The following is a 19,127-nucleotide window of genomic DNA, read 5'->3' on the forward strand; positions in this document are numbered from 1 at the left end:
CCTGAATTACTGATCATACCTGATTGATCTTCTCTCCCCTTTTTCTACTCACTCAGTTGTGCCACGAGGCTGAGACAGCATTTTAAAAATACCGTATTGACTCCAATATGAGACAGTATTTTTGTTGGAAATGTTTGAAATAGCGGGATTCGTTTTATAGACGAGGACTAGACAACTATTTGTTATTCATAACAACATATATAATGAATGGAAAGAGCGTCCCCTTCAGAGAGTGTTGCATGGTCGTGGCCTTATTGTTTGCTAGAGTGTCTTCAAGTCTAGTGAATCTTTTAGACTCAGTCAGCACTATAAAAGTTTAGGAGCCCGGGAGTCACAAAGGCTTGTCTAACATGTTGTACCGCCACGTCCCTCGAAGTCAGACAGAAGCAGACCCGCGTAGAGCTGCTGCTGTCACGGAGGAACTGAGACAAAGCTGACAGCTAAATACAATACCGACGTTACACACATAACACCAGTGTAACGTGTAACACCGCAAACCGTGGTTCTGTCATTGTCATCGTAAGCCTCATAAACAAATGCAGCTGTACTAGTGCATGTCGAGACTGCAGAGCTGGGTTATGTTACATCATCAGTGTTCATGTATTTATATTATATTCAATCCTTGCGTACTCAGCGCTTCAAAAAAACCCCAAAAAACCAGGGTATTATGTGTAAAATGACTGTGTGCTGTTTAATGTAGAGACATTCCTCCTATACACCCACAGAAACCGTTAATGTCACAGCTCACTGACTGCACCGGACGGTCTGTTCTCTGTTTCGGAGATATCCGTTCCTTTCATCCGTCAGTGCTGGGAGGACAAAAAAAAAAAAAAGAAAAAACCACCTACTCGGGGGTTAAAATTAACTCTTTGAAAACCCAGCATCATGTCCTGTCTTGATCTAAATGACAAATTGGCCCTCTTATGATCTGCATGAGAAAGGCAGGCGCGGGATGATGTGGAGGTGGCCTGCTCCATCCAGGCCTGTGGGTCTGATGAAAGCACCGCCACCTTTGATGTCATGACGAGGACTGATGAGTACTTCACACCGTGTGTTCTCTTGATCTCATGCATTTGCTGAGTACGTATATGTGGCTGTGTATTTTTCGAAAGTAATTGTAACCTCATGCATTAAGTATAAACCCACATAAACATTAACAAGTCATTATACAACTCCCTATAGTACGCAGAGTGGAAACAGTGATTGTGAGCCATGCAGTGCGATGTCTTATGTATACAGACTTCTGTATACATCTGTAATCTGCAGCGAACAGGGCTGCGGTTCTGTGTGACCCTGTGCAAACACAGACGCTATCCTACACACTGCATGTAATCATATGTAAATTGAATTTTCGAATGAACACAGATATTTTAGGTCCGCTGTCACATCTTGTGTGTCTGTGTGTGTCCACAGCACCCGCCAGTGTCACCTACTGCTCGACATCTTCAACCCAACAGAGCACGAGCTCACCGTCAGCGCCAAGAACAACCAGGACCTGGTCCTCCATGCCAGCGAGTGCCAGAGGTGAGTGGAGGGTTCGTCTTTCTACAGACAGACAGGCCACACGACGGTGACTCTAAGAAAAATGTCTTCCAGATCTCAAGTTTGTTTAACGTATATCTTAACAAACATATATCTTTGTGTTTGCTATTCAGGCAAACCTTAAGTTTGTGTATTGACATCCAATCTCCCAAGCACCCAACATGTGAATTTAGGGCAAGTGGTAACTTTTAAATGTACTTCTTTGCTGCTTTGCTGCTTCATCTGTGGACGGACTGTGGACAGGGTCAGGATAGTGACAATCAAAGTATTAAATAGATCAGGATTCTTTGTTTAAACCACAATCTGGGTACTGCCACAGCAAATCCACCGTAAGGCAAATCTCTCCACAGATATTATGCCAAATACTATTGGATGCTGTACAAAAAAAGGAATGTACAGTACATTTGCTGTACTGTATGTACAGTAAATGAAAATGTTATCTGAATTTTGAAGTTAAGCCTGCATTAGGCCAAGCACACACTATGGAGCTGTATTAAACATAAAAATATAGAATATTTCTAATGTATATTAAAAATAAACGACATTGGCCCGGTATCATTAGATGATAAATATTAAATGACTCAGATCAGGATTCAGGGCAATAAAAACAAAAACATGGTGACATCTCTAGAGTGAAAGCCTTCCTGGTAATACGTCTCGCTTGGATAAAAATCATCTCAGACATGCAAACATCATATTCATAATAAATCGGTGAACTTTGTTTACACCCGGCCATGTATGCTTGACAGCACGCATGTTCTGAAAGAGACTGATATGTTGGTTTTGCTACATCTGCTAAGTTGCAAATAAGACATTTATCGGCCCGAACATCTTTCATGATGAAGTTCCTTTTTTCTGCCTCAGGGGTTCCTCCTTGCTATTCTGTGTTTTCTATTAGTCAGGGTTTCACATTTAGTGTCCTATCCATCTCTTCATGCTTTTTTTTTTTTACAGTTTCCTTCTTTGCAGAGAATCGAAATCTGGGGTAAATCCTACATTCGTATGGGATCTGTTTATGGTATAAGATCTGTTGATGTTCTTAGTCCAGAATCAGTCATTCCTTAATGCGTCTCTCCTGTTTCTCACTTTCCCCCTGACACGCAGCTGTATCTGCACACACATCACTACATGCTCTCTCTGTTCCTGTAGATTACCCCGGCCTCTCTCTCTCTCTCTCTCTCGCTCTCTCTCGCTCCGCTTGTCGTTTCACTGGAAAGTGGCAAATTATGATTCCTGTCAGTGGCGTCTCTCTAGTGCATCCTTTCACCACGAGCTGAGGTACACTGCTGGTGACTCATAGGCCTTTCTCCACAGGGGTGGAATGTTATTATTTGAGGGGAATTAGGGGGTGGAAAGGGATCTTTTCAGACAGAGCCAAACAGCTCATCACTCTGCTCACTCCAAGTAATCTTTCCGGTGCAGAAATGAGCTGTTACGATAAGCTTGCCAGTGCTTTGTAACTGTTATTTTCCACAAAACCGATAACTTCAGAAGTCTCTAAAGTAGCATTTAGAGATACTGATTTATTTGGGTGCAAGAGTTTTATCATTGCAGAACTGGGAGAACAAACATACCAGAAAAGTAACAAACAACTTAAAGTACAAGACTGTACAGCAGAAGTGTTAGCAAAACAGAAAAGCTAATTATCACACACCCTACCTTGTTTGTAGTGTCGGGGTGTAGTGCTACCGCAGTCATTGTGGCATAGCAACAAGTATGAAGGGAAACTATTTAACTTTTGAAAGAAGAAATAACACATTCTTGTTCTTATAAATGAAAAGATTCATTCAAAAAGTAGTATCACACACACTGTAAATCACCTCTCAGCGTTTTAGTGGAATCTAACATATGTTTTCAGATAGATATGTTCTATTAACTTCAAGTGAATTCAACTTAAAATTTGAACTTGTTGTCTTCAGACGACTTCAAATGTAAAATCACAAGCGTTCTGACTTGAAGTCCACTCAACTTCAAGTTGAGTTTATTAATAATAATAATAATAATAATAATAATAATAATAATAATAATAATAATCTACCAGCTTTTTTTTCCTTCTGTTCTTGTTAGCACTATGATCAACTTGTAAAGCATTTTGAATACAAGTGTTATATAAATGTAGCCATTTATTATCTCATAATGGTCTTGTTTTCTCTAATTTAATTGTTCAGTCTGAGGTCAGTCAACTCACATTTAAACCAGCTCTAAATGATTCACAGTGCATCAATGCACAACAGGGTTTTGTTGTCTTTCTTGGTCTGGTATGACCAGTAGCTTCACTTGGCTAACAGATTCTTGCAGATTCTAAGTTTACAGTGAGGCTACATTTTCAAATTAGAGTCCCCAACAACACTGCTTATGTTCTAATATACTGTAATATAATGTGATCTTTTAAATTTAGAGCAGATTTTCCACCAGCTGTCCACAACAGCCAGGTCAGGCTTTGATTTAAAAGACATGGTTAGGTATGTTTTTTTTTTTACTATTTATTAAATAAAGAAGTGATACAACGATTGAAGAAGTGCACAACTGTTGTGCCTTTTTGTCATTTTCATGGGCAAGCTGAAAGTGATTTTAATGTCAAGGTCTCATGCTGGTTATCCATTTACCACCCACTGCTCTGCCTGTGGAACGCTACTGTGGCACTATGTAAAATTTGCCAGAATGTAAGTGCTATCAAAAGTTGTACGGACATGCAGTGTATGAAATCAAACTTTTACATAAAAGCATATGATAATATGTTGTGTTTGCTATTTTCTGCCATCAATCTTATTTTCGGTTTATGTTCTTCAGCTCCTCAGCCCATCTGTCACTGGAACATAAATCCAGATATTGCCAAGATTCACTTTACCCAACTATCATAAAGTCAGTGCTATACATTAGAACTTCTGCAGAGGTCAGAATGCATTATGTGCCAGTAGCATAATTGATTTAAAAAAAAATTTTTGAAACTGACTCTGTATGACACAATGTGCCTCTGAGGCAAAAAATGTCCAGTATACAAACACACACACACATATGTGTGTGTATATATATATAAGCATGTCTTTTTCCCCTTTTGACTGACATTCCCTGTAGACACAGCCGTTGCCTTTGACTCCACCAGTCAGCCCTTCCATCCTGTAGAGATTTCTCTGGAAGCCTGACAAACATAAATTCATTATCAGAAGATTAGCTCTGATCCACCATATTGATTCTTTTCACAGCATACAATATTTCTGTAGATATCCCCACGAGGCAGAGAATAGGATGCAGCCTCACTCAACAAAACGCAGCTCAGTTCTGGCAACACGCTGATCATTTCCTTTGACACACAGGCAGCGCACGTACAGATCATTCAGAGTGGGGTAGAATATTGCATACAGAGAAAATCAGGGCCATGGACTTGTAGTTCTCCGTCTGCTGAACCATATTGTGCTCGTCTCTTCAACTCATCCTCCCTCGACATCAGATGGCCCTGTCATTTCATATTTCTTCCCTGTTCTATGATGAATGAGGTGTCAGTCGCAAGATGTTTCCTGGAGTCTTCATCCAGGACCGGTGAAGCTCAGGCCTCAATCCGACAGTCCCAAAAATGACTCTGTCAATCATCCACATGATCCTCCCTACAAGAAACAGTTTTTAATTGTTTGCATTAAGTTTTTCCATGGTTATGCAAATAGCTCAGGGAGGAACAGCCGTCATGCGTGGAGAGACATAACAGTTTTCTTCTGCTACGGCCAGCTTTAGATAGCGAGAGGTGATAACTTAAGAATGCTGCTACCAACACCAAGGATCTTATTGGCTGTGTGTGAACAGTAAGTTTAGGTGGGGAAGTGTGTCTTCTCTCCCTGTGAAGGCAACATGTGGAGAGGGGCGAACAGGATGAGTAATAGAGTGCTGCTTTCATCTTCTCATATCATTCACAGACGAGGTCTTTATCCCCTTGATGGTGTTCTTTAATGGCCAATGAAAAGGAAGTGAAGCACCTCAGAATGTGAATGGTCACTTTGATGTTTGGGAACACAGAATGGTTCCCAAAGACCTCCGTGACACCGCACAGTGATGGCCAAACTTTAGTTCTCTCCATTTTTCTTTGAAGAGATGAGAACAGGGGGCATGTAAAGTGTACGTAGCTGTCTTTTCTTTTGTGGTTCGATCACCCAGATTCTCCTGGCATGATGTTATTACATCATTATAATTATTGTAATTCAGATTTTCTCTTACTAACAAAACAAACGGTGGCTTAAAATGCTAAAAGCTGTTACCCAGCATACAACAAAAGAAGTGTACAACATTAAGCACGCCTATGCTGCATCATTGTGTTGAGTTGAGCTCTGTATGTTCACTGTGTTTAGTCCTGCTGCCAAGAACACCTGCTCAGGTGGAACAGATGTCCCAAGGACACACAAGAACTATCGTGCCAACATAAAGACTCAAGGAATCCTTAAAGTCCAACCGAAATCCACTTATATTCATTTATCCGCTACAGCAGATTACAACTCAATACAAGTTAACTTGTTCTGTGTTTTCCCTTGAGAAAAAAAACCAGAAAACAAAAGGAAGAAATGCGTATTTATGTTTTCAGGATAGTGTCCTCTGATGTAGCATGAATCTGTTGGGATACTGTCAACCGTTTACACACAGTAGACAGAGAACTCGTTTACATAAAGCCAATCCCATTTTTTCCATAAAAATGTAAGGTGGCCATAATAACTTCACTGTTCACTGCTAATGTCAGTTTGCGGACCAGATTGTCAATTAGCTGTTCAGCTCAAACATTAAACAACACGTAAATTGCAAATGTCACTTTGGTCCAGTCAGACGCTTGCATAGTCCTTGGTCTTCAGTATTGCTAGCAACGCATTAAAAAACATGTTGACATTATTTGTGACTTGAAAAGGGATAAAAAAAAAAAAGGGATTTCAGTTGGACTTTAAACATTTCATTCCCCCAGTAAATTCAATTTGCACCTGTAGGGGGGGGGGGGGGGGGTGTTAGAAAGCTTGTGACTTTTGTTTTGTCTTTGTACTGGAAATGTTCGGCACGGGTCTTTCAATTCGGTAAACTGCACATGCAGAACTTTTCTTTGCATGTGTAGAACTCTGAATATTCCCCCTAGCAAAATATAGCTTTCACAAAGGCTTGGACATTGTTCGTTCTGTCCACGAACACCCCTTGAATTAACGGCAGCCAGTATGCCCATTCACACACACGCATGCCACAGAGCGACTGCCGGTGATTTACCACAGCCCAGCCTCATCGTTATGGCTAATGCTGCTAATGTAGAGCTTGACAATCCTTTGGTACCATTAAAGTCTCCTGTTTTGGAAAATATATGGTTTCTCAGTTCACTACAGTGACAAAAGACAAAGACAGCTGGATTGGACAGAAGCTAAATGCCGAAATAGTTCAGTTGCGATCACTGTACGTCGAACACTCATTTCAAGTGGTATCTGATAGATGGTATATAGTAATCAATCATTCCAAGTTAAATACATTACTGTGATGTGTTTTATTGTCCTCTAAATATTGCTGATAAAATCATGACCGTCGAAGTTTTCATAGTGATATTGTAAAATGTTACAGTCGTTCATCAGTATGCTGCATCAAGCACATTAAGTCCGGGTTTGGCAAAATGACTAATTCACCCAACAATTATTCCTTGGTGGCTGTTTTTTTTAACCACCTTGAGCTGAGAAAAATGATCAGGCTCTAATGGCCACTGCTTTGCATAAACAGCATGTAAATTAGCACCGCTGTCCTCACTTTCTCTATATTCTTTCATTTGAGGAAGAAGAAATGACTTGGTGTGCCGTCAGACAGCCCTGCCCTTTCTGCGACAGAATCTCTGCTCTGTAATGAGCAAATTATGACGAGATGGAGCAAATTAAAATGTCTGTTATTAATATGAATCGAAAATAAGAAATGTTGTCCAAGATGTCAGGCTTGAAAGTCATTTCCATAAAACAAGTGCGGAAGCATTGTAATTACATGGGTTTGACTGCAAGTCTGTCGAGTTCTTTAATGGGTGATTCTTTTGTATAGGATGGGTTTGATGCAAGTGTTGGAACAGAAGCTAATTATCAGAGCTGAAGGCCCCGAGACCTCTGTGTGTGTTTCTTTTGTTTATTTTGGTCAAAGGAGAGTTTGCATCATCTGCTTTGTATCACCAGTGCACAAGTATTATGCAGCATAATATTAGCCTTAAATAGGAACACTAAAAAACACAAATTATAATGCACAATTTGAAACAAAGTTTAAAAAATGCCTTACATGGAAAAAAGACAATTTATTGAAAAGGAAATACAGTAAAACAACAGCCAAATGTTGTGTTTCTGCTACCACCACAATAAAAATCTGGGCGATTACACTTCCTTTAAGGTACTGATAAGACTGGAAAATAACCACAAAAGTCAACTGCAGCCTCTCTTTCTGGAAACAATGCTCCTGTCATAAATCGTACACGGTAGGAAAGTGCTGTAGTTTCTGTACCTCAGTTCTGCGAAAAGGTCCGGACAGTATCCACAGTAACTGAGACGCTGTTTCTGGAAAGAGATGGTGTCATTGGCATAAGATGACCTCCGTTGTATTGGGGTGGAGGAAAACCTTTGTGAACGGATATCTGCATGACACATGAATAAATGTCTTTTCTTGTGATAGCTGTTAGTGGATATGTTATTTGCTAAAGCAGTGAGTGGCTGTTTTTAACCTCAGCGTCATCTTTGAACGCTCAGTATTTGTCATCATAGTAAACAGAAGATCCACTGGTGTGGATCCTTTCAGTCTTGTCTGTTTCTTTGTCAGCAGCAGGTTGTTCCGGACCTACTTGATCACAGTCCTGTCTCTGCATCAGCACCACAGCTCCGTCTACCAGGGGTTTTAAACAAGCGTTTGAGGGTTTACATCTCATCACAACCTTAACCCCCAATGCTCCAGGTAGTTCCCACTGCAGTCCACCATTGTCATTGCACCAGCCAGCTCAGTAATACCCCCTGTAGTAGAACAGGGGGGTTTGCACTCACTGCAGCAGTTTATCTCTCTCTTTTTTTTTTTTATCCATGTCTCCTCTCCATTCGACATGCCTGTTGCCTCTGCTGGATCGGTGCGCACAAGGGCAGACACGCCTCATTGCATGAGATTTTCAAACAAAGCTTGTTTCCATGGTGACCACCTTTCCCCTTTTATGCTACTTTTTATGGCAGCAGAGCACATAACGCATCTGCAGCCAGTTAGCCCATTTTTAACAGTCCCAGCCTCGTGTGCATATTATCATTTGATTTCTTTTCTTTTCTTTCACATTAAAGTGGCATTTTCTCACTCTGAACAACATCTCGTCTAGTAGAAATGCACAGTACTTGCACCCACTATGGATGCAGCACAGGAACAGTGTTTTCTGACAAAGATGAGAGCTGGTTGCTGAGATGTACATCTGCTGCTGCTCGGCCCCCCCCCCGGGATTCAGCTTCACACCACTGTCATTTTTTTCTCTGCTTCTGCAGGAGTTTTTCCTTTTCCCCCTAATAATGTCTTCCCCAGGGGGGATTTTAGCCCTGTTGGCTGTCTACAAGTGGGTTAGTTAAGGTGCTAGCACATCAAGATATTGTTCTTCTATACCAAACTCTGTTGCTAGCTGCCTCCGACCTCTTGGTAGTCACTTGACACGGTCACGGTTTTAAAATTGTTAGTATTCTGAAAATGTGCTTTATCCCCATTTCAATCCCTGTATTCATATTGATAGATGCAGCAGATTTATCTGACTCAAAGCTATTTCCTTCTCCAGTCACCTGTAACTTTATCCACCTCACTATTATGTTAAGCCCTGTGCTGTCACTGGATTAGTTCTCTTAACACATAACACATACAGCATATATACCCTTCTATCTCCCCTAGCCCTTCCTCCCTATACTGTGCCGTCTAATAATGGCAAAATGCCCCAAAACGAGCTCCTGGGTTTCAGCAGCAGAGCCAAAAATAGCTCACTCTGTCAGCCCTAGTGATAGTCTACAAAGCCTCAATTTAAATGGCAGCCAACGCATTAGAAGATTGTCTGCACAGAGGCATTCTTCGATACCTATTCACATACAGTAATTGGCAGTAAGGATCCGTTTTTACCGCAGCTCATCATATTGAGTGAGATGTGTTTGGATGGAGCGTCGCTGGCTCTGCAGCCGCTGCATACAAAGGGTTACACAGAGTCAGCCGCAGTCTAAAAATAGACTGTTGCTCTCGCCTGCCTCTGCATAGGCCTCTATGGATCTCCGCCCTTAAGCTCTTGCACGTGAGGTAAAAATAACCCTCTTTGTGAAAACACACACACACACACTCGCACACGGTAACTTCTACGCTCTCAGCTTCTCCCCAGTGACATAACACAATCACTGGCTGCTAAAAAAGATGCAAAAAGGCTCTGATAAAAATGTTGGTTGCGAATTATGTGGCATGCTCCGAGTCGCTCACTAGAGAAGCAACATCACCGATGTGTTAGAACTGAGAGTTTGTGGTTGTGGTTGAGACCTCGCAGTTGAAATGATTCATGGCTTTGCAGTGGTCAGATAAAAGTGACCCCATACGCTTTAGTGTGATAATCATGTACTTTTGGTCTGAGGCAACACAACATTTAATTAGGAAGGGGTCATTTCACTGTGACCAGCTCATTCTAAGCTGGTGTTATTACTGCCATTAAAAAAAAAAAAAAAAGGCTTCACTGCTGCAGCCTATTGCACGATGGTGGTAATTAGCAAAATAGTGTCAGAAGTCACACTCGGTGGACAAGATGATATTTAGTGATGCGGGTCTGGTTTGCTTTTAGATGTTTTTTGGCACAAAAATATTGAGCTAAGCCAACTATATAACGGTGGGTCTTACCTGTTCTTTGGTTTTTTTGGTGTTTTTTTGAGTTGATCCTCAATTTTTATGCAATATCTTACATTGAGTGCAAATCGTCTTTCACTATGCAAAGTTCAAATATGTGCTAAAAGTGCTAAAACTATTCAGTCACGCTCTATGGTGGGTTCAGCGGTGTTATCTTACAGCACGAAGGTCTTCAAATCCACGAAACTACAGTTTGTGTGTTCCCCAGTGTGTGCACTGGTTTCCATGAGATGCATTGGTTTTCTCTTTACTCTTTAAATTGGCCGTAGTTATGAATCAACGTTTGAATGCCTTTCAATGATGAATGAAGCCAATGTGTGTTCGTCAGTAAATTGTTGCATGTCCCCCGTTTAAATTGCTTTATGTTTCTGTAAATTACTGCACAGATTTGTTTGTGATGGTCGTGCACAAGGACAAGGGTTAGCTTTTGGGAAAAGCTTGTTTGCCTCTTATTGGTATTTACATATAAAGACATCACGATCCCCACTACTAACTAATTTGCAATAGCAAAGGCATGCATGTTCTGTAGGAAAGTTAACTTTGATTTGTTGACAACATTACAACATCATGAGGAGATGTTTTTATAGAGTGTATCTTATAACACAGAGTCATATTTCTTTGTGTTCCCTACAATGTCTGCTCCTGGAAACTGGAAAGCATGATTAACATTTTAGAACTGTGCTTAGGCAACTCAGGGCACTTGGTTAAGGTGAAGGATAATTCATGGTCTGACTTGAGGCACGAGATGGAAAGTGTTGAGTATTTCAAATTCAACCAAACCCACAATCTTCAATCTTAATCATTAGTTTTAGTAACCTAGCACGTCGAATGCATGGCACAAATATCAGTTTCCACTTTCAAAGTCTTGCTTTGTACGCCCAACCGTTGACCCTGACTGCAACAAGGGATAAAAATTCTGGACTTGGAAAAAAGATTTCATTGAATGCAATCAAGGCAGCACTATTTTGAAACACATTTGACAAAGCAAATTGCTTTGATGGAAATGCATTTTGTAGGAGACAGGGTTGATTTACTAGGTTTCAATGACTTGTGTTCATGGCTTCAGTTTATTTCTCCCTGCTTCACAGTTTTCTATCAAAGTTATTCGACCAAAATATTATTCACTGAGCTAATATTTAGCTAGACTCTGTTCACACATGCGCTGCCCAGCCATGAAAATAGCACAGAACATGACTGTGCCTTATTCTATGTGCTTTTAACTTGCTCTGAGCAAGCACATATCTGCCTTCACACCTCTGCTTTGTTTCTACTCTCCACTTAGACTCAAGCTTATTGTGAGTCATCAAAGTACCAAATGGATGCAGGCTAAAAAACAAGAAAACATTGTTTGCACCTGACAACAATGCCAGTGCAAAGCCCTGTTGACTGACACATGCTGACAAGAAAATAGCCCTCTGTATCTCTATGCATCAACACGAATGCCATTGCTTATTTGTGCTGATGTAGTTTTCATCTGTGCATGTCTTTGTAGGATTTATTTGAACGCTAAGCGATCCACAGCTCACCATTTTGATACATTTGGGTGAAATCGGTCCATCCTTCCATTCAATCTTCCATCTACCCTTGCCACCTTTCTCGGACAGGGAAATCAAGGCGGGGCAGTCCGTTATCAGCTGGAGGGAGGCAGGGAGGCGCAGTGGACTGGGAATTAGACCTAAAGATGCTCCACAGTGGCCCCAGCTCAGCACAGAGGTTGTTATTTAAAGCCATGTAATAGACTAGATTAGTCTCCAGATATGGCCTAATCCATGAAAGACTTCACAATCAAATCAATAGGAAAAGAAGGTGGTGGGAGAGCCCGGCCTCTTAATGCCCTCCTGCCGTAGTGAAAAGCTCTTTCAGGGGTGCTTGTGGGGCCTTGCTCTTACAATTACCCTTTAATGGACTTTCGATACTTTCTTTTACATTTTGCTTTACTGGCACACCAGTAGGTCGTATGAACTTTTTGAAATGGTTTTGCTGTTACTGAATTAGGTTTCCATTACGTTTAATTGTAGTAGAAGTGTTAAGGTTTTATGATTTATTGAGTCATGTTACTATTACCTTGAGATCAGCTGCACATACAACTTTGTTGTATGTAAGGTCTGGTCACAGCAGCATTTAAAATGGCAAAATGTATCATCAGAATCAGTTAATTCCAGTGGAACTGCTGATGAATTGGCTTGTACTGGCAAGATAAATTTGTGCAAATATTTTGTATTGAGATTAACTTTGACATGCCATTGACAATAAGCTGCTCTTTGGCAGTTTTCATGCTCTTTTATTCGTGGGTTTCAATGGCACAAAACTAGTATTGAAATTAGTTTAATTAACAGCCATTTGAAAATTGATCAACAGTTGTACATCGATAAATTATTGCTTTTCAGAGGTTTATTATTATGATATGAATATCTTTCATTCTCAAACTGACTGAATAAAGTTTTGTTTGCCTGTGAGATTGTGATGGGCATTCATGAACATATTGAACAGTTTAACAACAGTGAACATACTTGAATATTTGAAAATCACGGACACCAAATATTAGCACAAATGAACAGCTATTCGTGGCCCTGACTTCATACAGTTATATGAAGTTATTTTAACCTCAAGTAACATAAAGTTTCAAATGACATGGCTTTAAATAACATCCTCCATTGTAACTGCTACTTTGGAAATTTCTTTTGTTTAATCATTAATAGTTATTCATAACACTTTTACCAGCTTTAATCTATTGCTTAGTGTAGTAAACAGTATATCCTGTTAAGTGAGAACCTTTTATGTCCACGTAGAACATCACTCACCACATCACCAAACAACCCAATTAGCCTCTTATTAGCACTGTACAGATGCTGCTATATCCTAGCCTTTGTTAGCATTTTTATTAGCGAGAACATTATTCCCCAGTTAGAGTGTTTCATGTGCAGCATAGCAGCCTCAGTAGTGATTATGAGTTAGAAGCTAATTAAGACTCGCAAACCACTAAAATTGTCAAATCAAAGGATGATATATATGAGAAAATTCTCCATACAGTCACTTGAACATGAAGTCAGTGTGAATTAGATTTACAGGACTTATGAAATACTCCTTTCCCTGCTATAATGCTAAATGTTTTGGTTTTTTTTTCAAAACATTCCTTTCTATATTGGTCGTCATTTGAAATGTCAATTTAAATGTGGCCGTCTGGCTCTTTGTAATTATCTGTCCAAAGAAAACCAGTCGCAGGTCTTGCCAGACTTATGTCTTCCCATTTAGGTTCCATTTGCATTGTTGTATGGTATTTTTAGACTTACTGTGTAATGTGTGCTTTTGAAGATGACTGAATAAAAAGCAGCGCCCATCTTAAGATGAGACTTCAGTCAGTGACATAAGCCGAGTGCCACTAATCTTCAAAGGCGGATGTATTTGAGTGTGTCGCAGCGAGAGCAGGAGCTTTCCTTTCGTCTTTGTTTTGAAGTCTTAATTGTTATTTAATTTGTGTTCGGCTTTGTTGTAAAGGCTGCGAGATGATAATTGCATTGCCTTTTCTCCTCCACCTCACTTTGATGCATGTGTGTCTCTGGTCTCATCAAGAGATTCTTATTCTTGCAGTGTAATTTCATTAATTATTCGCAATGCAGTATGTCAGACAGGTGAGGCAGCAGAACACCTGTGATGATGATGATGCTACTGTGAAATTTCAAAGTAACGCGATGACCCAACAGACATCTAAGACACAGAAGTGTCCGACTTTCTCCCTCAAGTCACCCGTAATTATAGGATTATTTCTGTAAGCTAGTTCAAATCAGTCCTCGTATAATCTCAGTTCATCCTTTAATACATCATTTGATCGCTTTCTGAATGACGACTCTTGAGAAGAAACACAACAAAGGACTTGCCAGTTCAGTCAGTCTGACAGCGCTCTGCCCATCTTCCTCTCAGTGAATGTGAAAATGATCCCTCAGGGAGCCTTCGCTGGCCTCTGAACTGGAATCCAGAGATGAGCCTACCGATCAATGTGAATGAATGTGTTTTGCCTACAAAACAGAATGAAAATTGGCAACCACATGTGACCGCAGCTCTTGAATATGTTCACTGGGAAATCATTCGCATCGGCCAGCGTGGCGCCTGTCAAAGCAGCGATTTATTAAGGCTTAAAAACGGGGAGTGACTCTGTCAGCGAGACTCTGCCATTATAGGAACCTCTCATTGCACGTTGGCCTCCTGTGGAGATGGATGTCCAGGTAATTTGCAGTTAGCTGCCCACCTCAAAGTCGCGTTGTGTCATTTTCTGTAAGTAGGGAATGATAGGAGTACTGAGGGCACAGAAAAATGGACTGCAGGATAGCCTTTTTTTGTTCTGTTCTCTCTGTTTGAAGAAGAATGTGATGGTGTCTGTCTCCCACTTAAACACTTGAAGCAAAGTCTATCAGTCATCACGACACGAGTAAGAGACGTTTATTCTCTCCTGTGAGATGCTGCTGTATTGTTCCACGCCTGACTGTGCCATAGAACTTAGGTTTTTGAGGTTTCAGATAAATTGAAGGACACATGCTGCTTACTAAGAAAATTCTTCTACCACAAATGCTCATAAAATCCTTTCAAAATGTATTGGATTGTCTCAAAATTGGATTGTTACCAAGCTAAACATTACAGTAATTTCCAGAATCATTTGGTAGAACCCCACAACAAGCAGAAATTCACAACACTAACAAATATAATCCTACTTTAAGGTATATTTTATGTTGGTATGGTTAACCACATCCAGCAAGCACAAAGCATCATCGGCATTCATTTAGATTCATGTTTCTGCCCATCTGGTGGATGCCAATCCAAAAGATTTCCCTTTTCCTTTGGCTCTGTTGTAGCCTCCACCAGCTCTTTGGAATATGTGATTTTGTTTTATTAGTGTAGCTGCTAGATGTTTGACTTTCTTTTAACTTTGTCTATCTGATGTTTGATGCAAGCTAAGTAGTATACAGTGTGCTTATCAGAGCTTTTTTTTCACAGAACAGGTGCTGCTGCTGCTAGAAATTGGGGGTTACTGTGAGCAGAATCTGTAAACAATGATTTAAAAGATTGGTTAAAAGCTCTGTAGAGCTGACGGGAACTGCAAACTCTGCAGTGATAATTCTCTGTGGGTTACAAGTGACTCCTTTCACTGCCTGGTGAAGAAAGCTAAAGAGCCAGACATTTACATCAGAGGTTGCCGAGAATCAAAACACTAGCAGAAAGGAGAGTGAATATTGGATATACATTTGTCAGGTGGCTAAAAACACACAGTAATGAGATGCCAATTTTGCTTCCAAGTGACAAAACATCTGTTTATGTTTCTTTAATGCTTTGCTGGTATTTTATGGCGTTTTTGTATTTTACTGGGGCAAAGCAGCTGTTAAGTTGTGGGTTGCATCACACACATCCAGAGAACGTTGGGGGCTCTCTGCCTTCCCATATTCCTTTTCTTTTATATCCCCTCTCCCCTAAGGATGTCTGCATCTACTGTCTTTGTACTGTACTCTACGGGTTCAGCTCTGAACTCTACAGATTTGTGCATTCAGAGAAAGAATACATCCAATTGGTGTTTCCATTTTTGAATGGAGGACTGAATGCTGTAAAAGTAATTAGAGGTGGGCTTTGGAGTCATTTTAACATCTCAATTGACTTTGAATCCTGGATGCGACACTTTGCGTAACCTCAGGCAACGAACACCCTAGCTCTTGTTAATATATAACTACCCACAGTAAAGAGTGGAAGGCTCAGACCTGAGGGTGTTTGTTCAGACTAGATAAATAATTTATTGCCAGACCACACAAAGCAGCTCTCATTGGTTGCCATCAGGCAGAAATGTAAGCAAGGTTTTACTCTGAAATATTCTGTAGATGGAAATGACCATAAGCCACTGTGACCTTTTCAGAGTTAAGGCAGATTTATGTAAATGCATAAAGTAAGTTGTTAAATGTATTTTTAAACTCAAACATTTCATAGCAATTATTCAAGCCTCCCCTGTGCAGTGCAGGAAGTGACTTCTACACTCAAAGATTTTTGCCATCCATTGATGGATTTTTTTCATCCATCCATTGTCTATACCGCTTATCCTTCAGGGTTGCGGGGGGGGGGACAATCCCAGTTGACTTTGGGCGAGAGGTGGGGTGCACCCTGGACTGGTCACAAGTCAATCACAGGCATAAGCATAACACGGGCCCCAAACGCTCCGCCTTCATGGCCTGAAACCCTGGCAAGCCCCACAAAGCCCCCAGCCCATTCACTACAACATCAGCACCAGCACACACCACACATACACACTGCAGCCTTGGTGCCCCCCCAAAAAACCCAACATGAACATGATGATGATTGCAATGCAACATTGTGTTGGGACTATATATCAATTGTTCCTGTTATTCTATTTGGTTAAAATGTCTCACGGTCCTCGTGCTTTTTAAGTAGCTTATCCAAAATGCAATTCACTGAAATCTTGGAAGAGACAAAAGTTTGTTTTGAAATTAGTTTATGTATCAAATAGCATCTTGACATGGAGTTAATAGACAACCCTTATACAATAACTGTTGTTTTTGTAGTTTTATATTATTGTGAATTGAATATATTTGCGTTTTGGACTGTAGGTTGGACAAAACAAGGAATTTGTTGGCTATAGGCTGTCTTGGAAACTGTGATGGGTTATCTAGAAAGAAAATAATCATTAGTTGAAGACCTACACTAAATTCTTTAACTTGTTTAAAGCTAAATACTGAGTCAAAATATTAGCTATCAGCAACACAAACTCCATAAATATGATTCAAATCATTTGGACATTTATCAGCCAATTTTAACGTAAATGTAACTGTCGTTCCTACAGTCTCAGAAAAGTGACTGTGCAATTTTCTTTTGGCCAAGCAGAAACTTGCATTTGCTAATGCCTCTCACATCTCCTGTTGCAGGATGGCCATCCAGGTCGACAAGTTTGACTTTGAGAGTCTGCCGCAGCCGGACCAGGAGACAGCGCGCTTCACCAACCCTAAACAGCTGGAGGAGGAGCGACAGCATGCCCAGGGCTGCCAGATCAACAGCAAGCTGGGCATCTGTTGGAGCATCATATCCTTCCAGTGGCCACAAATACAGTGGAGTTATATCAGAAAAACCAGCCGAAGCTGAGTATGGAAAGCTGAGGATATAGACATGGTAAAGGTTTAAGTTCATAAGTAAGTGTCCCTTGTCTGTCCTAAACTAGCAGGTGATCATTTCCAATAGATTCATGTGGTCAAAGAGTCAGCGTTGCGTTGATCGAATGTTGTTTGTTGACATCAGATCAGTGATACAGGACATCTGGATCCTACATCTGGAGGCCCCCTGGCCAGCAGGGAACTTGTTTGCTTGCACTGACAGATGGGAAAGCGTATGGCGAAGTACTTGATGCTCTGACACTGTGAAGTGATGTTTTAGTGTGTGTGTGTGTGTGTGTGGGTGTTTAGTTGTGGCACATATATGCAGCAGTATGATCTAACATTTTCCCATGGGTCCTAGTTTGTGGGCAAGCTTTGTTGTCCATCTAAGGTAATCCTTGACCACATCATTGTCAGCATGCTGCCTGCTGGGAGATCTCTCTTTGTGTCTATTTGTCTTCTGGCCTATCATGTACATGTTATGCAACAACACGTGTGCTGTCATAAATCAGCATAGGTTAGGTCATAACACAGATGCAAGCTCCGTTAGTATTTGTGCTCTCTAGGGCTTTTAATGGAGACACTACAATGTGTCTTAACTAATGACATTTAGCGGAATGAAAAAAAAATCTTCTGCAGGGTTTGTCAAACAAATAGTCCCAAGAACTAGAACCTAAACAGGGGAAATCATTGAGAAACTATAAGTTCCTGTTCTTTACGTTTGCACTTTCATGCTCACGTTCTCAGTACCTTCACATAAACTGTGAATATTAGGCTTAAACGTTTGGCAGTTTAAAAAAAAAAAACAGCAGCTTTGTTCAAGACTTTAAAGATCATTTTTCATGCAGCTGAACAACAAAGTGTCTTGAGACTAAATTGCAACAATGCAAGTTGACTTCCTATCGCAGCAATGCAAGTAAAGGACTGAATTCTCAACTCAAACGGTTTCATGATTAAAAACAAGACCAGCGTGCATTGACTGAGTCTGAATGAATGTTATACACCAGGTATAAGCGGCTCGTGGGCTAACTTCATTAGTGCAGACCAGGACCTGGGCCACCTAAAAGCACTAACACTCCAAACATAAGCCAAGTTCCCGCAGTCAAAACTTTGGTATAGCTCACGAGTTTCATCACATGTTCCTGTTGGAAAGAAGCCGCTAGTCATGCAGTGACTTGTATCAGCCCATAACTCATCAGTTGGCAGTTACCGGCACACATATTTAGAGATTGAAGCGCTGCCTGTCAGATTGTTCGTGAGCATGGTGTACAGTTGATGATGAGGCCGATCTCAGAGCTGCTAAAGTTGCCATTATATTTTTCCTTTTTATGAGGGCGTAAACACTCCCATCATTATGTGTATTGTTTTATCTACAAGAAATGTGGCAGCTTGTAGGCAGGAATGAAGAAAGAAAATGACAGTGTGTAAAAATATATTCCCAGCAGCACGTCTGATAAAAAAAATTAAAAAAAGTCCCTTTACTGGAGCAGAAAATGTTTTATTTTTGTATCCAATTTAAAACATATGTCATGATAGTAATTTGTGAGTTCAAACAAGTTTCTTTTGAAGCTAAACAGCCAACCGTCTAACCAGACGGGCTCT

The 19,127-nt window shown here is 40.6% G+C and overlaps 1 protein-coding gene across 2 annotated transcripts in view; it reads left to right on the forward strand.

Moving 5' to 3' along the window:
* The window catches only part of trappc9 (trafficking protein particle complex subunit 9), a 183,378-nt gene that overhangs the window by 103,729 nt on the left and 60,522 nt on the right, over positions 1-19,127 (forward strand). For both annotated transcript variants that reach the window (XM_070846006.1, XM_070846007.1), the window contains 2 exons: positions 1,414-1,524; positions 17,304-17,456. In XM_070846006.1, the coding sequence (XP_070702107.1) occupies positions 1,414-1,524; positions 17,304-17,456 (264 nt within the window). The remainder of the gene's footprint in view (positions 1-1,413; positions 1,525-17,303; positions 17,457-19,127) is intronic.

The sequence above is a fragment of the Pempheris klunzingeri genome, chromosome 16, assembly GCF_042242105.1.
Source record: "Pempheris klunzingeri isolate RE-2024b chromosome 16, fPemKlu1.hap1, whole genome shotgun sequence".
NCBI lineage: Eukaryota > Metazoa > Chordata > Actinopteri > Acropomatiformes > Pempheridae > Pempheris > Pempheris klunzingeri.